Source organism: Leuciscus leuciscus (assembly GCF_965113295.1).
Source record: "Leuciscus leuciscus genome assembly, chromosome: 15".
NCBI lineage: Eukaryota > Metazoa > Chordata > Actinopteri > Cypriniformes > Leuciscidae > Leuciscus > Leuciscus leuciscus.
Window position 1 is genome coordinate 23,570,661 of NC_138739.1, and position 25,060 is coordinate 23,595,720.

General features: G+C 36.4%; 4 protein-coding genes across 4 annotated transcripts; 3 read left to right on the forward strand and 1 right to left on the reverse strand.

Moving 5' to 3' along the window:
• Positions 1 to 1,742: 1,742 nt before the first annotated feature.
• Positions 1,743 to 3,051, reverse strand: mettl21a (methyltransferase 21A, HSPA lysine). The gene is made up of 4 exons (XM_082137996.1): positions 2,899 to 3,051; positions 2,584 to 2,748; positions 2,330 to 2,441; positions 1,743 to 2,247 (listed from the first exon to the last, which is right to left on the reverse strand). Exons 2-4 carry the CDS (start codon positions 2,728 to 2,730, stop codon positions 1,850 to 1,852), a joined length of 657 nt encoding a protein of 218 aa, XP_081994122.1. The 5' UTR covers positions 2,731 to 2,748; positions 2,899 to 3,051; the 3' UTR covers positions 1,743 to 1,849.
• A 119-nt stretch (positions 3,052 to 3,170) lies between these two features.
• On the forward strand, positions 3,171 to 21,474 carry LOC309475276 (uncharacterized protein). The gene is made up of 5 exons (XM_082137993.1): positions 3,171 to 3,659; positions 3,762 to 4,070; positions 4,296 to 4,601; positions 4,687 to 5,347; positions 21,177 to 21,474. The coding sequence occupies exons 1-4, from the start codon at positions 3,617 to 3,619 to the stop codon at positions 4,974 to 4,976; spliced, it is 948 nt and encodes a 315-aa protein (XP_081994119.1). The 5' UTR covers positions 3,171 to 3,616; the 3' UTR covers positions 4,977 to 5,347; positions 21,177 to 21,474.
• Positions 8,246 to 13,141, forward strand: LOC309475275 (cell adhesion molecule CEACAM3-like). Its single transcript, XM_082137992.1, has 5 exons — positions 8,246 to 8,449; positions 8,548 to 8,856; positions 9,143 to 9,463; positions 9,538 to 9,822; positions 12,769 to 13,141. Exons 1-5 carry the CDS (start codon positions 8,407 to 8,409, stop codon positions 12,918 to 12,920), a joined length of 1,110 nt encoding a protein of 369 aa, XP_081994118.1. The 5' UTR covers positions 8,246 to 8,406; the 3' UTR covers positions 12,921 to 13,141.
• Positions 18,988 to 20,884, forward strand: LOC309475278 (SLAM family member 9-like). The gene is made up of 4 exons (XM_082137995.1): positions 18,988 to 19,113; positions 19,216 to 19,530; positions 20,068 to 20,373; positions 20,462 to 20,884. Exons 1-4 carry the CDS (start codon positions 19,071 to 19,073, stop codon positions 20,611 to 20,613), a joined length of 816 nt encoding a protein of 271 aa, XP_081994121.1. The 5' UTR covers positions 18,988 to 19,070; the 3' UTR covers positions 20,614 to 20,884.
• Positions 21,475 to 25,060: the final 3,586 nt, after the last annotated feature.

Here is a 25,060-nt window from a genome sequence, read left to right on the forward strand (position 1 = left end):
CATGCTCTTGGTTATTGAAGCTCTGAGACTGGCAAGAGCAGCTTCCAAATCCTCAGTACTCATCCTGCTGGATCTGTCTGCTGCTTTTGACACAGATAACCATCAGATCCTCCTGTCAACCCTCATGGCGAAGGGCATCTCAGGAACCACAATCCAGTTTTTCAAGTCTTACCTCTCAGGTAGGTCCTTCAGGGTGTTGCGGAGGGGTGAGGTGTCTACGTCACAACATCTAACTACTGGGGTACCTCAGGGCTCAGTGCTTGGACCACTTCTCTTCTCCATCTACATGTCATCACTAGGATTTGTCATTCAGGAACACGGCTTTTCCTGTCATTACTACGCTGATGACACACAACTCTCATTCCAGGCTGATGATCCAATGGTAGCTGCTCGCATGTCATCCTGCCTGACAAACATTTCTTGCTGGATGAAGGACCATCACCTTCAACTCAACCTTGCGAAGACAGAACTGCTTGAGGTCTCAGCCAAACGAACATTTCATCACAACTTCTCCATTCAGCTAGGTTCATCAACCATAACTCCATCCAGGTCAGCCAGGAACCTTGGAGTTGTGATTGATGACCAGTTAGACTTCACAGACCACATTGCTAGAACTGCCCGGTCCTGCTGATTTGTCTTATACAACATTAGGAGGATTAGGCCCTTCCTATCAGAGCATGCTACACAACTCCTTGTCCAAGCGCTTGTTCTATCCAGACTGGACTAATTTAATGCTCTCTTGGCAGGCCTTCCAGCATGCACTTTCAAAACCTCTGCAACTGATCCAGAATGCTGCAGCAAGAGTGGTCTTTAACGAGCCGAAGAGAGCACACATCACACCTCGCCTCATAAGATTGCACTGGTTGCCAATTGCCGCTCGCATCAAATTCAAGGCACTGGTATCGCTTCGGTTAAAAGCGTTTGCTAAATGACTGACTTTAAATGTAAATAAATATAAATGTAGTTAATAATAATAATTATTATACTTAATAATGAATAATTAAAAATATATTATTTAATTAATATTAAATAATAAAAGTTAATTATCATAAATATATTTAGGATTGTGTATAGAAAGCAATAAAAGTTGTATTAATTATTATTATTTATTTGATTATTAATGATATTTAAATAATAATTTTAGATCATATTAAATCTATACAATTAATAACAGCTTTAAATAATATTAACTTTAATAATAATGGATATATTTTGGATTGTAAATAGAAAACAAAAATTGTTAATAATAATAATTATTATTATTATTTTAAAATAATAAATAAAACACATTGATTATAATAATAAATATATTTGGATTGCATATAGAAAGCAATAATAGTTATAATAATAAGTATTAATTCTATTTAAATAATTTTACAATCATATTAATTATATTTAAAACAATGGATATATTTTGTAATGATAATAATAATAACTTTAATTTAAGTGATAATAATTGTATTATATTAGTTTTAATTATATTAGTTATAATAATAGGTATATTTTGGATTGTATATAGAAAATAACAATAGTTAATTATTATTATTATCCATTTCATTTGCAATCAAAGTACTCACTTTTAAAAATCAAGTGAAAATAAATAGAAAGAGATGCTGAAGACAAAACAGGTGTCTATTTTAGCACAAGGCCAGATTATTATTCCAGGCCTGTATAGCAGCGCCACCTGCTGCCTAAGAAGTGACCAGCATAAAGCCAAACATATAAAGCAAAAATCACCATGGTCCTGTTAAATATTGTTATTTAATCCCCTTCAGTATGTTTTATAAAGCTTAAAATGCTTTGAATTACAAACAGGAAGCTCTACCCAAAGTTTCCTCAATACCAGCTCTTACAGTTCGGTGTTGGTCCTGTTCTTCACGGCTCTGTAAATGTGAATGTCCCTTTGAGAGTCATAATGAACCTCCTGCACGGAGAACCTCTGCCGTAGCTCCATCAGGAACCGCTCATCTCGCGCATATCGGATCCGACAGGACAACAACACCACCGTGTTCTCCGAGCTCAGGTGTTCAAGAGTCTGCAGGAGAGCGGGAAACGTCTCCTCCAGGTAAACAATGTCGGCTCCCAGTATCAGATCAAAGCTGCCTGAGGGATACAGATCTAGATTCTCACCCCAGGTAAGTTCAGATACCTGTACCGCCTCCTGCTGGCTGGGAGGAATGTTTTCACGCACATTGGCAGTCAGAAATTCCAAGGCAGGTTCTCGGTCTGTAATCGTCACATGGGCTCCTGCAAGAATGGAATAGTACTGACCAAAATAATCCAGAAAAAATGTATTTAGTCAGGAAAATAATCAATCGTTCATTCTTACCCAGCAGAGCAGCTACAATGCCCACCAAACCTGTGCCGGCTCCAAGCTCAATAGCCTTCTTTCCTTTCAGATCCACGCTTCCCATCTCCAGGAACATGCAGAGCACTACAGCCTGGAAAATGAACAGGGATGGACTACTGAATCACAAAAATAAACATTTGAGACAGTTCATGGATCAAATCTTGTGGGATTCGAACCTGCAACCTATTCTTAACCAGTACTAGCCTTCAATTGATGATTTTTTTTAAACTTACTGCGTCCCAGACCACAGCAGCGACCCCCAATCGCTTCCAGTCCTGGCTGAGTCGGATCCTGTGATTGGCCAGATTAAATTCAGCTGAAGTCTGGTGAAGCTTTGACAGAGCAGGCAGTACATTCTCATCATAGGGGACCAAAGCCATCCTGAGCTGCTAAAATGCCTGAAAATACCAAAAAAAACATACACGAAAACATGATTTTGCTAATAATTACCCTTATCATAAAATACAAGTTTTTAGAACTTTATAGAAAGATATCTGATATTTTTAAATGTTATGTTGTTATTGTAGTGAGCATAATGTATACAGTACCTATTTGTAAATCCAGCGAGTTGACAGTTCGTTATTCTGTAACGTTTTAAAATGGTTTAATACAGAGACTGTAAACAAGAGAGATTCCGCATGATCTAGCATTCAGCGATCTGTTGTTCGACCGCTGTTACTTCTGACAGTCTTGACTCATCTGCGCCATCTGATGTTTAGGCGTGTAACTGCTAGTGGTGTTTTGTTCTTCAATGAAATATTATTATAGATAATCATTTACATTTCTAAGCATGACGCAGCAAAGCCTTTTTTGGCAGTATGATACGCACTCCGAATTACTGGCTCGAAACAAATGATTCGCAAAGGTTTCGAAGCTGTTTTTGAAAGCTCCCAGTTTTAAAGCTAAAATAAATAACTGAAAGCGACTGACATCGGAAGCTTTGCAAAATGAAGATGCAACGCTCTTCTAATAAAATAATGGAGATAAACCTGACAAAAAAGTGGTTCTCAGGGAATGTGACAACTTAGTAACTGGTTTTAGAGTTTAAGGAACAGCAGTTTAGAGGCATGGGAAAGCAGAATGAGAAGTTTCTTCATTAGACTGAATACTTTTATTATGCAATTTTGTAAACCACCAGCAGATGTAATTTGAAATCACTTGACTTGTCAGTTTGAGGAACAGACATAAAACCATTTATAGAGACGTGAAGACTTGAAACTAAGTTTTTCATATTTGTGGAGTGTTTTAATCTTATTGGCTGAAGAAATGTTTTGCATATTCATTTTCTTCTGTTTCTGGCATCTGGTTGGTGAGTTAAACATGATTTATGACTTTAGGTTCAGTACAGTGAGAGGATTTACATGAACTGTTATTTATTCTGATTATCTATGTGTGTTTGGTTCTGATACAGATGGATGGAAGATAGTGACAGTGATGGAGGGAGATTCTGTCACTCTTCACGCTGATGTTAGATATATACATCGTTATGAACGTTATATAGAGTGGAGGTTTGAAGCTGAAGATACTCTTGTTAGAGTCATGAGTCTTAATGTGATGACAGGTGAAATTATATATTATAATGATCAAATATTCAGAGACAGACTACAGATCAACAATCAAACTGGATCTCTGACCATCAGGAACATCAGAACCACAGACTCTGGACTTTATCATTATCAAGTGCATCGGTTCAGAGAATATTTCAATGTTACTGTCTACGGTGAGTAGCCTAGTTGAATTTAATGTGTTCTTTCCTCACCATATTTAAACAATCAAATCAATCAGTTTAAATCTTGTATATATGTCATCTCAGTATATTAAAAAACAATATTAAATGACAGCAGGCCAAAGATCATGTTGATAGAGCTTAAATTAATTAATTTATCCCAGAATATTTCTATAGTAAATAGTAATTTGTTTTACATTATTCTCTCATGTTTTCCAGCTCATCTTCCTATTCCTGTCATCACCAGAGACTCTACATGTTCTTCATCCTCATCAGGATCATCATCATCAGTGTCCAGATGTTCACTGCTGTGTTCAGTGTTGAATGTGAGTGATGTGACTCTCTCCTGGTACAAAGAAAACAGTTTATTGTCCAGCATCAGTGTGTCTGATGTCATCAGCAGCGTCTCTCTACATCTGGAGGTGGAATATCAGGATAACAACACTTACAGTTGTGTGCTCAACAATTCATTCATTGACCAGACTCAACATCTGGACTTCACTGAACTCTGTCAGACACATCCAGGTAAATCATAGTTCTGTTGCAATGCTGATGGTGTGTTTTATCTTAAAGTGCAGGTTCTCAATAAAACCTCTTCTTCTGTCTCCAGACATCGTCCACTGTTACAGTTTCACTGAAGCTGTGATTCGATTGGTCGTCTCTGCTGTGGTGGGCGTGGCCACTGTTGCCATAGTGGTTTATGACATCAGATCCAGAAGAGCTGAAAAGAAGCGGAGAACATCCCAGTCAGTCCCTGAAATATTAGGGATTTTTACCATTTTCAATGAATCACAAAATGGTCTAAATGATTCTGAATCAAAATTATCCTTACCAGTGAATAACAAGAAAAGTCCTGGAAATCCATTGGTCAAAAAGAGCGGGAACCCTGTTAGATGCTGAAGTCTTAATAAGCTTTTGCACAGAATATTGTGATTTCTTTTTTCAAATAAAGAATATTGCTTTGCACTTCTTCTCTGCTTCAAAGACAGTTCAAATCTAAAGCATGACGTTGAACAATATTAAAAATTCTTGTGTATAATTTGCTTGTTCAGTCAGGGCTGAATGGATCCAGTTTGAACGGAGCTTCAGGAACTGAAGGTTGCTTGTTTGAATCCCAGTAGATTTGAAGGGTTTCCTGGAGATCATTTTACAATCTGAAATGCTATAAATAAACTAGGCTATATATAAAGAATCTGTATCATATTTTATAATGAAAAATAAAAGAATATGAATCAATCCAAGTGCAGTACGTTTTATCAGCTCTACAGGAAGTTGGAGCCAAAGTGACAAAAATGAAGTTTAGTTCTGTCTCTTGCACAGCATCTGTAACATATGATTACAGTGCCATCTACTGTTTTCTTCGTGAATAACATGTACAATCAATTATTTAAAAAAGATGATTAAAGTGACATTTGATTCGCTATGGATGTAATTATTATCTTGTTTTATTTTTTCTTCAGAATGATGGACAGCATCTGTAATAACGCAACTAGTTATGACTAATTTTCTAATGACTAATGACTTAACAATCGGTTCCCTTATATTCCTTAAGTTTCTGTCTGTATAACAACCAAAAATCCATCTTAAACCGTTTTTTTTATTTTTTATTTTTTTAAGTAGGCCTAATTATAAGCAGCTTTCCGACATTTCGCGCCAACACAGATTTGAATGACCCGGAATGATTTTGTCAAAGGTTTAATATAGGCGAATCATTGTCAATCGTATAGCTCTACTGGGTATAGGCCTACCTCTACATTGTGCTCAATATCCCTCTGATGGTCCTCGGTCATTTCTGACCGAATAATTTTCTGTTTTGAATTTCTAAAAATCACAGCTTCATCGGAAGGTTATGATACTTGGTGACTTTTCTGGGATTAGGTATGTGAATACAAAAAAACAATTGAGGTCATGATCCGAGCATGCTAAGTGGTCGTAAAAAAAATAGTCACACTCGTGGTCTTCGGTCAAAAATGACCGACCCATAGGAAATGAATGGGAAATTTACAAAAACACAAAAATTCTCTGAATTTTTGTCTGTACAATCTACAAATCGGACACGATTCTAAAAAAAAGTACACCGTAGTAAAGGGGTGACACTCTACAACATCAAGAGTGCAAAAAATTCACACCCACCCACACACACACACATACAAACACACGTTTATACACATACACACCAATAAATTCAGATTACAAAAATCTGTTTTGAATTTTTAAAAATCACAGCTTCATCAGAATGTTACGAAACTTGGTGACTTTTCTGGCATTAGGTATGTGAACACACAAAAAAATTTAGTTCATGATCCGAGCATGCTAAGTGGTCGTAAAAAAATTAGTCACGATTTTGGTCTTCGGTCAAAAATGACCCCCATAGGAAATGAATGGGAAATTGACAAAAACACAAAAATTCTCTACAAATCAGCCACGATGCAGAAAAAAAGTGCTCAGCTATGAAGGGGTGAAGCTCTAAAACATCAAGAGTGAAAAACATAACATAATTAATAATTATAATTAATATATGTATATATAATTAATATAATAATTATTAAAATTATTAAAATAATAATTAATAAAATGTTATAAACCTTGGCAAAAAGTATTATTTGAGAATTTCTAAAAAAATACATTCAATCCACATCTTAAAAGTAAGTAATTTGGTCCAAAAACAACTAGAATTCACAAACATCTCCATTTAGAGCTATACAGGCATCTAGTGGTAAACCCATGCAATAACATGTTTTATTTAATTTTATGTTAAATAAATTGATTAATTTTATTTAAATTTTTTTTTTTTCTGAAAGCCTAGTCTCTATTTTACCCGAAAATACTGCATAGAATTTTTTTTTCTAAAAAAAAAAAAATCATTATTTCCAATGGCAAAAAATGGACTATAAATATTGCATAAATATTAATAAGTTCAATCAAATTGTCTCAAAATTCTAAATTAAAAAGAATAAATATTATAGAACAAAAATAAATTGCATTGGTTTTTACTGGGATGGAGGAAGTTTCATTTTTAGGTGTCCGGTCATTTATGACCGGGAAGGCCCCCACTGTGACTGCTAAAGGAAGACCATCAGAGGGATATATATATATATATATATATATATATATATATATATATATATATATATATATATATATATATATATATATATATATGCAGAAATGGCCCTTTAGAACAAATTTAGAAAGTGAGAAGTCTAAAAATGATGGCGACAGCGACACAGATGAGCAACCGTTTATATACGGTCTATGTGAGCAACAGACATAAATGCGTGAAAGTCACTTCCTTAAATGCACGAGCTCAATAAGTTACGTGTGAGTGTGTGTTTATGAGTGTTGAACTGCTTTTCAGCTCATTTGAACCTCACATTGACTTACATAGCAGCCTTTCTGTGAAACAGAGACTATATCATCCAAAGAGGTCTATATGGAGAAAGCTAGCTGTTCATTCAGCTCAATAGAAGAAGTTCACGGTCTGCATGCTTTCTTCTTTCAGTCTTTTCTCTCAGTTTTGCTGTCAGGTTTTATAGCCAATCACCTGCAGTATAAATGTCATGTGACTAATCATTTTGGAGCCAAACACAACTTAAATGTAATATTTAGATGCGCAAATGAATAAATAAATAGTTGTTTAAATAAATCTTTGTTAATAATAGGCCAAAAATTAAGTTGTGCTGTATGGGCTGTAACATACGGTGATGCATTGCTGCCACATTCATATTATTTTTTCCACTCAATTATGTCGTATAATAACGAGATCTTATGTCGTTAAAACGACATATTTTTCTCGTAATAACGAGATGTTATGTCGTAATAACGAGATGTTATGTCCTTAAAACTACATATTTTCTCTTAATAACGAGATCTTATGTCGTTTTAACGTCATCTTTTCTCGTAATAACGAGATCTTATGTCATTAAAACGACATATTTTCTCGTAATAACGAGATCTTATGTCATTAAAACGAGATGTTTTGTCGTTTTAACAACATTTAAGATCTCGTTATTACGAGAAAATATGTCATTTTAACAACATAAGATCTCGTTATTACAACATAATTGAGTGGAAAAAATAACATGTATGTGGCAGCAATGTGTCACCGTATTACCGTAGTAACACATGACTCAGAGATTGAGGAACAGACCATTTATAGAGCCGTGAAGACTGAAGGAGACATTCTTACAGACAGAAAAGTTCCTCATTAGACTCATTATCTACAGTTTAATATACTAAAACGATCAGCAGACTTTATTTGAGATAAACGACACATTTCTGTTGCTTTCTTCAGATTTGTTGAGTGTTTTGATCTTATACTTTTGAAGAAATGTTCTGCACATTCATCTTCTTCTGTTTCTGGCATCTGGTTGGTGAGTTAAACATGATTTATGACTACAGGTTTTGTACAGTGAGAGGATTTACATGAATTGGTATTTAATCTTGTTATCTTGGTGTGATTCTGATACAGATGGAGTGATGAGAGTATCTGTGACGGAGGGAGATTCTATCATGCTACACACTAATGTTACTGATATACACAGAAATATACACCATATAGAGTGGAGGTTTGGACCCGACAGTACTCTTATAGCCGATTGGTTTACTGAAATTATCTATCATTATGAACAGATGTTTAGAGACAGAATACAGATGGACAGTCAGACTGGATCTCTGACCATCAGGAACATCAAAACCACAGACTCTGGACTTTATCAACTAGACATCATATACACCCCTTTCAGGCACAGTACAGTGTTTTTCAATGTCACTGCTTATGGTGAGTACTTTAATGTAATGTGCCCTGTCCTCACCAAGTCAGTTCTTTTTAAATGACAAACTCTTATTGAATACTATTAAAATTATTTCAAACTTCATATAGATTTTTTTTGTCTCCTTTCCACAAAATAAAGGCTGTGGAATTTGATCATTTTTGTGGAGTGTTTTTATCTTTATTAAAAAATAATTGTTTTGTTTTGTCTGTGGCATCTGGTTGGTAAGTTAAATGTATTTTTACAGCATCAGATTTAGTGGTGTTTTTTAAACTTCTTATCTGTGTTTTGTAGATGAAATGAAGTCAGTGTCAGTGACTGAGGGAGATTCTGTCACTCTACACACTGATGTTAGCATTACACACACACATGATATACGTTATATACAGTGGTGCTTTGATCCTAAAAACACTCTTGTGGACATTCGTTTTGGTAACGGGACACCTGAGATAAGATATTATCATGATGAGCTATTCAGAGACAGATTATGGATTGACAATCAAACTGGATCTCTGGCTATCAGGAACATCACAACCATGGACTCTGGATTGTATGACCTGCGGATCATCAGACATGAAAAGTCACTGGCAGTATTATTTAACTTTACTGTCTATGGTAAGTGTGTGGATTTAATTTTAAGTCACAATAATACTATCAAATTAATTCACATTATTCTCTCATGTTTCCAGGTGTCCTTCCCATTCCTGTCATCACAAATTCTGCATGTTCATCATCATCAAGTCAGAATTGTTCACTGCTGTGTTCAGTGTTGAATGTGAGTCATGTGACTCTCTCCTGGTACAAAGAAAACAGTTTATTTTCCAGCATCAGTGTGTCTGATGTCATCAGCAGCGTCTCTCTACCTCTGGAGGTGGAATATCAGGATAACAACACTTACAGTTGTGTGGTGAACAATCCCATCAGCAACCAGACCAAACATCTGGACATCACTCAACTCTGTCAGCCATGTCCAGGTATGTCAGCAGCGGTGACTTTTTAAAACATTAATTTAGCAGACGCTTTTATCCAAAGCTACTTAGACTTGAGGAATACAACAAGCGATTCATCATAAGGTGGCCAAAGCATAAGAAGCGTCAGTAATACAAAGTTTCAGTCATTGTTCAAAATAGTACAAGCTAGAACAGGAAGGGATTAAGGAATAATGAGAGCATAGACAAAGGAATAGTGAAAGAATGGAGTTTCTGCAGTTAAGTGCTCATGGAAGAGATTAGTTTTCAGCTGTTTTTCGAAAATTATGAGGGATTCGGCTGTCGGGATGGGTAGATCATTTCAACAGTGAGGAACAGTGAACGAAAACGTTCTTGAGAGTGATTTTGTGCCTCTCTCTGATGGAACTATACGAGGCGCGCTCACTTACCAAACGAAGGCTTCTGGAGTGGATGTAGACACGTAAGAGATAGCAGAGTTAGGAGGGTACAGAGCCCATGGCTTTTCTTTAGGCAAACACCAATGTCTTGAACTTCGTGCGAGCCGCAACCGGAAGCCAGTGCAGAGAGATAAACAGAGGTGTGACTTGGGCTCATTGAAGACAAGACGTGCTGCTGCATTTTGAATCATGTGGAGAGGTTTGATTGCACATTTTGGAAGTCCACATGTTGGACGGTAAAATGGTGCTGTACTGAAGACGTGGCCGGGAAGATGAGAAGCTCTGTCTTAGCAAGGTTAGGTTGTAGGTGATGTTCTTTCATCCATGCCAAGATGTCAGTCTGAGATCTGTGCAGCTACCATTGGATCATCTGGATGAAATGAGAAGTAGAGCTATGTTGCTAAGCATAGTAATGGTAGGAGAAACCATGTGCCGTATAATGGGTGCCAGTGATGTAGTGTATATGGAGAAGAGGAGGGGTCCAAGAAGTAATCCCTGAGGTACCCCATTGATTTGGATACCTCCCCTCCCCAAGGAACCTAGAAGGACCTACAAGCTTTATAATTATAGCAAAGCAAAGCCTATATCAAGCATATGGTTCAATTTGAAAATACTGCAGGACAGTTCGCCACTTAAGCGCAAATTAACAGATAGCAAAATGCTTTTTCGTATACACTGTAAAAAAAAATTACATCCCCAAGTCAAAAATTTCAAGTGACCGATAACATCTAAATTTTTCAATTAGTCTGACGTATTATTTCTCATTGAGCCAATGTTAAAGGTACCGTATGTAAGAAATATATTTCAATTAATCATAAAATTGCCCTAATATGTCACTAGACATTAAGAAATCATGTTCATTTCAAATACTTATATCACTGACAACAGTAGTATGGCTAGGATATTGTCATTTAAAAAGTGGACTTGCAGCCCTCAACTGATGTTGATGTTGTCATTTTGTGTTTTGGCCTGAAGCGCCTCCCTCCACCATCTACCAATCACGAAGTCAGTAGTGTTTCGGGATCCGGGTTGCCAGCTTTGCTCTAACCTACCCTAACTCTAGTCGGATAAAAATGTCTAACGTTAATAAATCCAAAAGACCTCGTTACAATTCAGAAATTCTTCGTGACAAAGTCCGAAATAAAACCAGAATTTGTATTGGAGATGCTTTTGACAGATGGAGACGGCTGAAAACGGAGAAGAATTTTAAAACAGACGCCAACGTTGCTAATTTTCTCCTGGACAGGTAAGATTCATCTATGCTTGGATAACTTGTACTTGATGTCAATGGACATTTCATATAACGTTATTCATGACAGTCGAACAAAGTTATGCATGCTCGTGCAAAGTAACGTAACAGCTCACATGGACGTATGCTAACATTAGCAATGCATTATAGGAGCCCGTTTCTCTGTACTTATGCTGAGACGCTGAGGAAAACAACATTAGCACACCCATTAACTTATGGCAATTTGAAACGTAACTTAATTGAGACAGCAGCCTAACTTTACCTCAGAAAAAAATTATTCGTCATTCGTTCTTCTAAGTTACACATGCTGCAAGTTGACCTATATGACCATTGCTAATGTAATGTAGTTACTCTAACAATATATTCTGATGGGACTGAAAACAACCCTGTGACAGCCATTGGTGATATTGACTTTGTCCAGCTAAATGTATAGTTGTATCTTTGATATTGGTTACACATAGTGACATAGGCTTGTACTTACATTAATGACAGATACATAACGTAACAAAAGATTAGACTAACAGCTACCGTTCTGTCTGTCACATACGAGCATACATCTTTATGATTATACTGTCACATACAAGCATAAATCTTTACGATTATATTTAACTAATGACAATTAGTACATTTTTTAAATAAATAATGACTCATCAAAATATCTCTCATGAAGCATAAACACAATTAACAGAAAAAAACTTACTGTGTACGTCTCGTCGTCACTTGCCATTGGAAGCTCATTGAAAGCAGCATACGTTTCTGCTGAATCCTGCAGCTTATCTGGCAACCTCGAGTCAGGGGGGAGGGGGAGGTGATACACGGCTCTACAGTATTTTTAAAGTGATTGCAGTACCAGTTTTGGCCACAATCCTACATACGGTACCTTTAACAGACTATTGCAACAAGAATTTCACTTGGGCCAATTGAAAAATTTAGATGTTATCGGCCACTTGAAATTTTTGATTTGGGAGGGTTAGAAATTTTTTACAGTGTATTGTAATTACAACTAAATGCAAAAAACATGCACAATCAGCATAAAAATAAACAAACAGCAAACTAATTAATCCTACTAGCAAATATTTTGTCTTAACAACAGAAACAGAAACTGGCATTAAGCAAAATGCTTACATGCTCTTGCCGTATCCACTGACTAGTCCTTTTCTCCTGATAATAGTAAATATTTACAGAAATCGCACAGACAAATTTTGCTTTCAGTTGAAATGTTATTGGTCAGTTTGTTATAAAATAGGTGCAGGCTCTTAATAAAACCTCTTCTTCTGTCTTCAGACCGTGTCTACTGTTGTGGTTTCACTGAAGCTGTGATTCGATTGGTTATCTCTGCTGTGGTGGGCGTGGCCACTGTTGCCATAGTGGTTTATGACATCAGATCCATAAGAGCTGAAAAGAAGCGGAGAACATCCCAGCCAGTCCCTGAATAATGATGTTTTCACATCTTTGCATATGTCTGGATTCCCAGTCACAGAAAACCTTGATATAATAAGAGTTTTTATTTTATTTTATTTTTTTACAATTTTCAGTGAATCACAAAATGGTCTAAATGATTCAGAATCAAACGGATCCTTATCCAGTGAATAACAAGAAAAGTCATGGAAATCCATTGGTCAAAAAGAGCGGGAACCCTGTTAGATGCCGAAGTCTTAAAGGAACACTCCGGCTTTTTGGGACTTTAGCTTATTCACAGTATCCCCCAGAGTTAGATAAGTCCATACATACCTTTTTCATTTCTGTGCGTTCTGTAAGTGTTATTTGACGTACCCACCGCTAGCCTAGCTTAGCACAAAGACTGGATGTAAATGGATAAGGTAGCATACTAATCCCAATAAGTGACAAAATAAGTGACAGCGTGTACAAATAAGAAGGCTATATGAGACAGAGACCATTTTTAATCGTATAAATACTGGGAACTATATTCTCACTAGGCGTAGGAGCACAGCTACTTGGGCGGAGTGATTAGCGCAGCACACGAGACACCTAGTGAGAATATAGTTCCCAGTATTTATACGATTAAAAATGGTCTCTGTCTCATATAGCCTTCTTATTTGTACACGCTGTGACTATACAGATCACAACACATAAAAAGGAAAATGTTTGCATTATTTTGTCACTTATTGGGATTAGTATGCTACCTTATCCATTTACATCCAGTCTTTGTGCTAAGCTAGGCTAGCGGTGGGTACGTCAAATAACACTTACAGAACGCACAGAAATGAAAAAGGTATGTATGGACTTATCTAACTCTGGGGGATACTGTGAATAAGCTAAAGTCCCCAAAAGTCGGAGTGTTCCTTTAATAAGCTTTTGCACAGAATATTGTGATTTCTTTTTTCAAATAAAGAATATTGATTTGCACTTCTTCTCTTCTTCAAAGACAATTAAAATCTAAAGCATGATGTTGAACAATATTCAAAATTCTTGTGTGTAACTTGTCAGAGATGAATGGATCCAGTTTAAACTGAGCATCAGGAACTGAAGGTTGTTTGTTTGAATCCCAGTAGATTTGAGAGGTTTCCTGGATATAATTTTTCAATATCAAATGCTATAAATAAACTATATATAAAGAATCTGTATCAGTGTGATAATGAAAAATGAAAGAATATGAATCAATCCAAGTGCAGTAGACGTTTTATCAGCTCTACATGAAGTTGGGGCCAAAGTGACAAAAATGAAGTTTAGTTCTGTCTCTTGCACCGCATCTGTAACATATGATTACAGTGCCATCTACTGTTTTCTTCGTGAATAACATGTACAATCAATTATTAAAGAAAGTTTATTAAATTGAAATTTGATCCGCTATCTATGGATGTAATTATTATCTTTCTTGTTTTTTTCTTTTCTTCAGAATGATGGACAGCATCTGGAATAATTAACGCAACTAGTTATGACTAATCTTTTAAAAACAATCGGTTCCCTTATAATCCTTACGTTTCTGTCTGTATTACAACCGAAAATCCATCTTAAACTGATTTTTTTTAAAGTAATTGTAAGCAGCATTCTGACATTTCGCGCCATCACAGATTTGAATGACCCGGAATGATTTTGTCAAAGGTTTAATATAGGCGAATCATTGTCAGTCGTGTAGCTCTACTGGGTATACCTTTACATTATGCTGAAAAAAGATATGCAGAAATGGCCCTTTAAAACTAATTCAGAAAGTGAGAAGTCTAAAAATGATGGCGGAAGCGACACAAATGAGCAGCAGACATAAATGCGTGAAAGTCACTTCCTTAAATGCACGGGCACTGCTTTTCAGCTCTATATTATAATATCTGGAGAAAGCCGTTCATTCATCTGGCAGCTGAAGAAGTTCACGGTCTGCATGCTTTCTTCTTTCAGTCTTTTCTCTCAGTTTTGCTGTCAGGTTTTATAGCCAATCACCTGCAGTTTAAACGTCATGTGACTAATCATTTTGGAGCCAAACACAACTTAAATAATATAGATGTGCAAATGAATACATAAATAGTTGTTTAAATAAATCCTGTAAATAATAGGTCAAAAAAGAATTTGTGCTGGACTGTAACACGTGACTCAGAGATTGAGGAACAGACATCTAACCATTTATAGAGCCGTGAAGACTGAAGGAGACATTCTTACTGACAGAAAAGTTCCTCATTAGACTCATTATAAGATACTAAAACTATCAGCAGATATTTGAGATCAATAACACATTTATTTTGCGTTTCTTCAGATTTGTGGAATGTTTTAATCTCATTCTTTTGAAGAAATGTTTTGCATATTAATTTTCTTCTGTCTCTGGCATCTGGTTGGTGAGTTAAACATGATTTATGACTTTAGGTTCAGTACAGTGAGAGGATTTACATGAACTGTTATTTATTCTGATTATCTATGTGTGTGTTTGGTTCTGATACAGATGGAGTGAAGATAGTGACAGTGATGGAGGGAGATTCTGTCACTCTTCACACTGATGTTAGTGATATACCAATACATTATAAACGTTATATAGATTGGAGTTTTGAAGCTGAAGATACTCATATAGTTAGAGTCATGAGGCTTGATGTGATGACAGGTGAAATTATATATTATGATGATGACATATTCAGAGATAGACTACAGATCAACAATCAAACTGGATCTCTGACCATCAGCAACATCAGAACCACAGACTCTGGACTTTATCAAATGCGCACTCGAGTCTTAAGAGAATTGTTCAATGTTACTGTCTACGGTGAGTAGCCTAGTTGAATTTAATGTGTTCTTTCCTTGGCATATTTAAACAATCAATCATTTGAAAACTTTTATATATGTCAAAATATAAAAAAAACAATATTAATTGACAGCAGGCCAAAGCTCATGTTGATAAAGCTTAAAGGAATTAATTTATCCCAGAATATTTCTATAGTAAATAGTAATTAGTTTTACATTATTTTCTCATGTTTTCCAGCTCATCTTCCTATTCCTGTCATCACCAGAGACTCTACATGTTCTTCATCATCATCAGGATCATCATCATCAGTGTCCAGATGTTCACTGCTGTGTTCAGTGTTGAATGTGAGTGATGTGACTCTCTCCTGGTACAAAGAAAACAGTTTATTGTCCAGCATCAGTGTGTCTGATGTCATCAGCAGCGTCTCTCTACATCTGGAGGTGGAATATCAGGATAACAACACTTACAGTTGTGTGCTGAACAATTCATTCATTGACCAGACTCAACATCTGGACTTCACTGAACTCTGTCAGACACATCCAGGTAAATCATAGTTCTACCAGAAAGACTCGGAAGATAAAGTGATGTAACAAAGCATATATTTATTGGCAGCCCGGCAAGCATTGTAAAGTTCTTTGGCGTAGGCCCCGTCCATAGCTCGTAATCCGAGGGTAGCGGATCTGCATCTCCTGCCTGGAGACGAAGGCAGGGGCGCAGCCGACCCCCCTAGAAGGTATGGACAGGACCATCCTGGTGGTGGTGGGGAGGATGGAGGTTGATGTCGCGTCGGCATCTGCGAACTCAAACATGAGTAAGTACCATCTTTTATACAGAAAGTATGAAGACGTGATTGGATAGAGATGAAGGTAATAAGTGACGTAGTGATTGAGTCTTCCTGGCAGAACTTAGCTAAAGCTTCCATTTCTGTTGCAATGCTGATTGTGTGTTTTATCTTAAAGTGCAGGTTCTCTATAAAACCTCTTCTTCTGTCTCCAGACATTGTCCACTGTTACAGTTTCACTGAAGCTGTGATTCGATTGGTCGTCTCTGCTGTGGTGGGCGTGGCCACTGTTGCCATAGTGGTTTATGACATCACATCCAGAAGAGCTGAAAAGAAGCGGAGAACATCCCAGTCAGTCCCTGAAATATTAGGGATTTTTACCATTTTCAATGAATCACAAAATGGTCTAAATGATTCTGAATCAAAATGATCCTTACCAGTGAATAACAAGAAAAGTCCTGGAAATCCATTGGTAAAAAAAAGCAGGAACCCTGTTAGATGCTGAAGTCTTAATAAGCTTTTGCACAGAATATTGTGATTTCTTTTTTCAAATAAAGAATATTGCGTTGCACTTCTTCTCTTCTTCAAAGACAGTTCAAATCTAAAGCATGACGTTGAACAATATTAAAAATTCTTGTGTATAATTTGCTTGTTCAGTCAGGGCTGAATGGATCCAGTTTGAACGGAGCTTCAGGAACTGAAGGTTGTTTGTTTGAATCCCAGTAGATTTGAAGGGTTTCCTGGAGATAATTTTACAATCTGAAATGCTATAAATAAACTATATATAAAGAATCTGTATCAGTCTGTATCATATTTTTAATGAAAAATAAAAGAATATGAATCAATAGACGTTTTATCAGCTCTACATGAAGTTGGGGCCAAAGTGACAAAAATGAAGTTTAGTTCTGTCTCTTGCACCGCATCTGTAACATATGATTACAGTGCCATCTACTGTTTTCTTCGTGAATAACACATACAATCAATTATTAAAAAAAGATTATTAAAGTGACATTTGATCCGCTATGGATGTCATTATTATCTTGTTTTATTTTTTCTTCAGAATGATGGATAGCATCTGTAATAATTAATGCAACTAGTTATGACTAATCTTCTAATAACTAATGACTAAAAAATCGGTTCCCTTATATTCCTTAAAGGGTTAGTTCACCCAAAAATGAAAATTCTGTCAGTAATTACTCACCGTCATGTTGTTCCAACCGCGTAAGACCTTCGTTCATCTTCGGAACACAAATTAAGATATTTTTGCGTAGTGTTTTTGCGCAGCGCGTCTGTGTTACACGTCACCACGTAGGCTCACTATTGGCCGACGCTGGTCATGTGTGTGACGCGCAGCGCAAAAACACTACGTGAACCAACTAGAGGCCCAGAGAGAAGGAAATGAATAGTGGAATAAAGTCGTTATTTTTGTTTGTTTTTGCGCACAAAAAGTATTCTCGTCGCTTGATATACTTAAGATTGAGCCACTGTAGTCACTTGGACTATATTAACGATCTCTTTAATAACTTTTCTGGGCCAGCAAGTTTGGGCCACCTAGCAGTCTATGGAGAAGTGATCCAGCTCTCAGATTTCATCAAAAATATCTTAATTTGTGTTCCGAAGATGAACGAAGGTCTTACGCGGTTGGAACAACATGAGGGTTAGTAATTACTGACAGAATTTTCATTTTTGGGTGAACTAACCCTTTAAGTTTCTGTCTGTATAACAACCAAAATTCCATCTTAAACAAATTTTATTTTATTTCTATTTTTTTTTAAATAGGCCTAATTATAAGCAGCTTTCAGACAGCGCCAACACAGATTTGAAAGACCCGGAATGATTTTCTTTAGGCGAATCATTGTCAGTCGTGTAGCTCTACTGTATACCTCTATATTGTGCTAAAAAAGATATGCAGAAATGGCCCTTTAGAACTAATTAGAAAGTGAGAAGTTTAAATGCTGGCGGCTACACAGATGATGAGCAACAGACATAAATGCGTGAAAGTCACTTCCTTAAATGCACGAGCTCAATAAGCTACGTGTGAGTGTGTGTTTATGAGTGTTGAACTGCTTTTCAGCTCATTTGAACCTCACATTGACTTACATAACAGCCTTTCTGTGAAGAGACTATATCATCCAAGAGGTCTATAATATCTGGAGAAAGCCGTTCATTCATCTCACTGGCAGCTGAAGAAGTACAAGGCCTGCATGCTTTCTTCTTTCAGTCTTTTCTCTATAGCTGTCAGGTTTTATAGCCAATCACCTGCAGTATAAATGTCATGTGACTAATCATTTTGGAGCTAAAGAACAACTTAAATTTTATATTATATTTGTAAATCAATACATAAATAGTTGTTTAAATAAATCTTGTTAATAATAGGCCAAACATTAAGTTTTGCTGTATGGGCTGTAACACGTGACTGAGAGATTGAGGAACAGACATCTAACCATTTATAGAGGCGTGAAGACTGAAGGAGACATTCTTACCGACAGAAAAGTTCCTCCATTAGACTCATTATCTACAGTTTAATATACTAAAAGGATCAGCAGACTTTATTTGAGATTAATGACACATTTCTGTTGCTTTCCTCAGATTGGTGGAGTGTTTTAATCTTATACTTTTGAAGAAATGTTTTGCATATTCATTTTCTTCTGTTTCTGGCATCTGGTCGGTGAGTTAAACATGATTTATGACTTCAGGTTCAGTACAGTGAGAGGATTTACATGAACTGGTATTTAATCTGATTATCTATGTGTGTTTGGTTCTGATACAGATGGAGTGAAGATAGTGACAGTGATGGAGGGAGATTCTGTCACTCTTAATGTTAGTGATAAACACAGACATGAAATACGTGATATACAGTTGTGGATTGGACCTGAAAATACTCTGATAGTTAGAGTTGTTTGGTTTGATGAGGAGATATATGATATTATATATTATGATGATGATGACATATTCAGAGACAGACTACAGATCGACAATCAGACTGGATCTCTGACCATCAGCAACATCAGAACCACAGACTCTGGACTTTATCGAATACATTCTTCATTCTTACAGAGAGAATCATTCAATGTTACAGTCTACAGTGAGTAGTTGAATTTAATGTGTTTGTAGGAGCCATTTATTTGCCTTATTTGAAGGATAATTGTGTAAATCTTTGTTTTTCTTGAGAGGTGCACCCTCTGCAGGACAGGAGAAGCTTTAAGCCCTGGGTGTAGCTGGGAGCACATGGTCTTTAGACCTTGCCTTCTGTTTGTTTGCCAGCAAAAGTTGTTTTGATTTCATTAAGTTTGCATTACTTTTTCTCAGTTGAAATCAGTTTATTTTCTGTGCAACTTGGTGGACAATGGATTTTTTTAGACAAATGAAGCGTCTAACCCCTCAGCAGACCCAGAAGTGACTAACAGGACAATTTGATTAAGGATAGTCACTACATTGTTCTTTCCTCAACATATTTAAACAATCAATCATTTGAAATATTTTATATGTCAATACTGTATATTTAAACCAATATTAATTGGCAGCACAGGATACTGTTGATAGAGCTTAAATTAATGTATCTCTATATTATTTATTTCTATAGTGAATATAATGTTTCACATTATTCTCTAATGTTTTCCAGCTCGTCTTCCTATTCCTGTCATCACCAGAGATTCTACATGTTCTTCATCATCATCAGGATCATCATCATCAGTGTCCAGATGTTCACTGCTGTGTTCAGTGTTGAATGTGAGTGATGTGACTCTCTCCTGGTACAAAGAAAACAGTTTATTGTCCAGCATCAGTGTGTCTGATGTCATCAGCAGCGTCTCTCTACCTCTGGAGGTGGAATATCAGGATAACAACACTTACAGTTGTGTGCTGAACAATCCCATCAGCAACCAGACCACACATCTGGACTTCACTGAACTCTGTCAGACACATCCAGGTAAATCATAGTTCTGTTGCAATGCTGATTGTGTGTTTTATCTTAAAGTGCAGGTTCTCTATAATAAAACCTCTTCTTCTGTCTCCAGACATTGTCCACTGTTACAGTTTCACTGAAGCTGTGATTCGATTGGTCGTCTCTGCTGTGGTGGGCGTGGCCACTGTTGCCATAGTGGTTTATGACATCACATCCAGAAGAGCTGAAAAGAAGCGGAGAACATCCCAGTCAGTCCCTGAATAATGATCCATATGGTTTCACATCTGTGCAATATGTCAGGATTCCCACAGTCACACAAAACCTTGAAATATTAGCAATTTCTTTTTTCTTTTTCTTTTTTTCATTAGTCTAAATGATTCAGAATCAAAATTATCCTTATCCAGTGAATAACAAGAAAAGTCCTGGAAATCCATTGGTCAAAAAAAGCAGGAACACTGATAGATGCTGAAGTCTTAATAAGCTTTTGCACAGAATATTGTGATTTCTTTTTTCTAATAAAGAATATTGCTTTGCACTTCTTCTCTTCTTCAAAGACAGTTCAAATCTAAAGTATGACGTTGAACAATTTTAAAAATTCTTGTGTATAATTTGCTTGTTCAGTCAGGGCTGAATGGATCCAGTTTGAACTGAGCATCAGGAACTGAAGGTTGTTTGTTTGAATCCCAGTAGATTTGAAGGGTTTCCTGGAGATCATTTTACAATCTCAAATGCTTTAACTGTAAATCTGTATCAATGTGATAATGAAAAAAGAAGATGAATATGAATCAAGCAGGTGGAGTAGACGTTTGATCAGCTCTACAAGAAAGTGACAAAGAGTAAGTTTAGTTTGTGTAAAATGTAGCGGCAGTCTGTACATTTTAAACTGTAGCTACTGACTGCAGAGTTCACCGTTGGCAACAGGACATGAACTCAGACTATGTTGTCCAGATTAGGGGTTGGTTTGATCAATGATTATGTGTATCATCCTTTTAACTACATGTAGTTCTGTCTCTTTCACAGCATCTGTAACATGATTTACACAGTGTCATCTACTTAGCTACTTCGTGAATAAAAGGTAGCCTACAATCAATTATTAAAGAGAGATTATTAAAGTGAATACGCTATGGATGTTTTCTTTCTTTCTTTTTTTTCCATTTTTTTATTTTTCATGTGACTAATCATTCTGGCGCCAAACAGAATTTAAATTGAATATGCAGATGTGCAAATGAATAAAAAAAAATGTTTTTTAAATAAATCTTGTTAATATTAGGCCAAAAAATAAGTGCTGTATGGACTAGAACACGTGACTCAGAGATTGAGGAACTGACAGAAGGAAAAGTTCCTCCATTAGACTCATTACAGTTTAAGATAGGCTACTAAAACGATCAGCAGGTTTTATTTGGTTTTAATCTCATACTTTTGAAAAAAAATTTGCATATTCATTTTCTTCTGTTTCCGGGTTCTGGTTGGTGAGTTAAACATGATTTATGACTTCAGGTTCAGTACAGTGAGAGGATTTACATGAACTGTTATTTAATCTGATTATCTATGTGTGTTTGGTTCTGATACAGATGGAGTGAAGATAGTGACAGTGATGGAGGGAGATTCTGTCACTCTACACATTAATATTAGTGATAAACACAGATATGAAATACATAAAAGACAGTTGTGGATTGGACCTGAAAATACTCTGATAGTCAAAGTTTTTTAGTTTGATGAGGAGACATATGATATTATGATGATGATGATGATGATATTCAGAGATAGACTACAGATCAACAATCAGACTGGATCTCTGACCATCAGGAACACCAGAACCACAGACTCTGGACTTTATCAAATGCGCACTAAGAGAATCATTCAATGTTACTGTCTACAGAGTAGTCTTTCCTTGCCATATTTTAACAATACATCATTTTAATTATTTTATATTTTGAAATGTTTTATATATGTTAATATGTTAAAAATATTAATTGACAGCAGGACACGGATACGGTTGATATTAAAGTGCCCCTATTATGGTTTTTTAAATATTCCCTTTCATGCAGTGTGTAATATAGCGGTTTGTGAATGTAAACGTTCTGATAAGTTGTAAAGTCGAAAGTTCACAATAAAGTTATTGTGTCCCAAAAGAAAGAATCGACTCTGAACCGCCAATACGAGTCGTTTTTAACTCGAATCCTGCAGCTTTACGGTTCTACGTCCCTAGAAGAAACATTTGCATAAATTAATGCCCATCTATGTTGTACATTTTCCACCTGCGAACACCTTGACCAGCCCACAACACGTTATTTTACTGACGACTGCCGGATTCACTTACTGAAATAGTTTATGCTAATCAGATGTGGGCCACTATTACCTAAAACTATGTCTATTAATGCAGATTGTCTGTCGTTCTTACTACTTTAAGTAAATATAAAGGTTGGAGCAAGATTTGTTTTACAAACATTTGTTACATCAGTCCCGTTATGCACTGTTATATGGACTGCAATAAATTAAAAATATGCACATTGTTTTGTTGATGGACATACACTTGTTAATGCTAATGTAGAGGAATTACAGTTAAAATATCTCATATAATGTGCCTCAAACTGAGTAGCGCATCACTGAGAAACGTCCTGCTCAAGTCGACCTTGCGATGAAGGTTCGGGTTGAATGACTAGTTCTTCCAATGTTTCGTTATCGGAGTTAGCTTCCGAAACGCGCTGTATGTGGTAGACCAATCACAACAGACTGAGCTGTCTGGCCAATCAGAGCAGAGCAGGCTCTCGGAAAGGAGGGATTTAGAGGGACTGATTCATCCATCGAGTCGTTTCAGAATCATTGAACAGTGTGGTGATGAGCAATGTATATTATGAGAAAATGAAAGTGTTTTTTGACCTTTGATGCATGTAAGCATGTAGGAGACTCCAAAACAAAATTAGGAGACTTTAAAATAACATAATAGGGGCACTTTAAATTCGTTTATCCCAGAATATTTCTATAGTATATCATAGTTTATTTTACATTATTCTCTCATGTTTCCAGCTCGTCTTCCCATACCTGTCATTATCAGAGACTCTTCAAATGGTTCATCATCATTAGTGTCCAAATGTTCACTGCTGTGTTCAGTGTTGAATGTGAGTCATGTGACTCTCTCCTGGTACAAAGTATCAGTGTGTCTGATCTCAGCATCAGTCTCTCTCTACCTCTGGATGTGGAATATCAGGATAACAACACCTACAGTTGTGTGCTGAACAATCCCATCAGCAACCAGACTCAACATCTGGACATCAGTCAATTCTGTCAGACATGTGCAGGTACATCAGCGGTGATATTACTACATTTATATATAAATACCACAGACAAATGTAGACTGGAACCCATCCTGAAAATAGGGGGTGCTCTTGAGGAGTGAGATATGTCAGAGATCTGTTACAGCAATTGCTTCCAGTTGAAATGCTGTTGGTGAGTTCTCAATAAAACCTCTTTTTCTGTCTTTAGACCATGCCCACTGTTGTGGTTTCACTGAAGCTGTGATTCGATTGGTCGTCTCTGCTGTGGTGGGCCTGGCTACTGTCACCATAGTGGTTTATGACATCAGATCAAGAAGAGCTGAAAAGAAGCGGAGAACATCCCAGTCAGTCCATGAATAACACCATGATAGAAAACCTGGAAATTTCAGATAATTTTTACAATTCCAGGACAGGAAATCAATAAAGTCTTAATGAAAACATAATGGAAATTTGAGTATACTTTTTTTTTCTGCTGTAAAATTTTTCATAAACTATTGATATTGTTTAGAGTTTAAAATCACATATCAATCACATAACGTTTGGTTATGACGTGTGTTATGCGGATCGAACTTCCACTGTAAACACATGTATGATGCGAAAACAAAACCATCAAGCGAAATACCGGAGTGAACATGGCTGTGAACGACTTTTGTGAAGTAAATCTACGCATCCACGGTACAATCAGCGTCTACGTCACGGCTCTCAGCCCGCCCTCTGTTCGTTGATTGGCCCGGCTGTTTTCAGGCCGGAGGAAAACTGGGAGATAGGTCGCTATCTCAGACTGAGTACAGAAGCGAACTGAAATTGAGCGGAAGTACGAAGTCTGATGTAGTCAGGCTAACCTCACACAGACATGCACTGAAAATTTCTACAACTTTTAGGCTTTTATGTTCAAAACCAGAGTCAGACAATGATGGAGAGACTCAAGAAGAAGTGACAACATGTAGAATGCAACAGGACATTTCTTAATGATTAGTTGGTTATGTGTAGTTATCTTCTAGTCATTGATTAGCATATTCTGTCATGATAATCTATAAATGGCGTTCCCGGGGGCGGGTTTATGTAAATTTCAGGGTTAGTGATCACAAACCCTGGAGGAATGTTGTGTAGTCCCTTCCAGTCGTTTGTTGTAGTCCTTAAAAAAACGATTTCTTTAAAAGGAAATATCTCCCTTTGCTTTCAACTTTGAGCGTTGTAACTTTGCAGATGTTGTTTATGCTCAAACAGCAACATTACACACTAACTAAAATTAAAAAAGTGAAATCATAATCAACCACCCCTTTAACATTTAGGCCTTATAAACAGAATTACATTTTTAAACATTGTAAATATTGAGTCATCTCTAAAGGTTGCAGTAGCAGTAGTTATCACACACTAATTGTTTTATTTTTATTTTGAATTTTTTACATGACACAAAGTCCAAATGTCCAAATTTG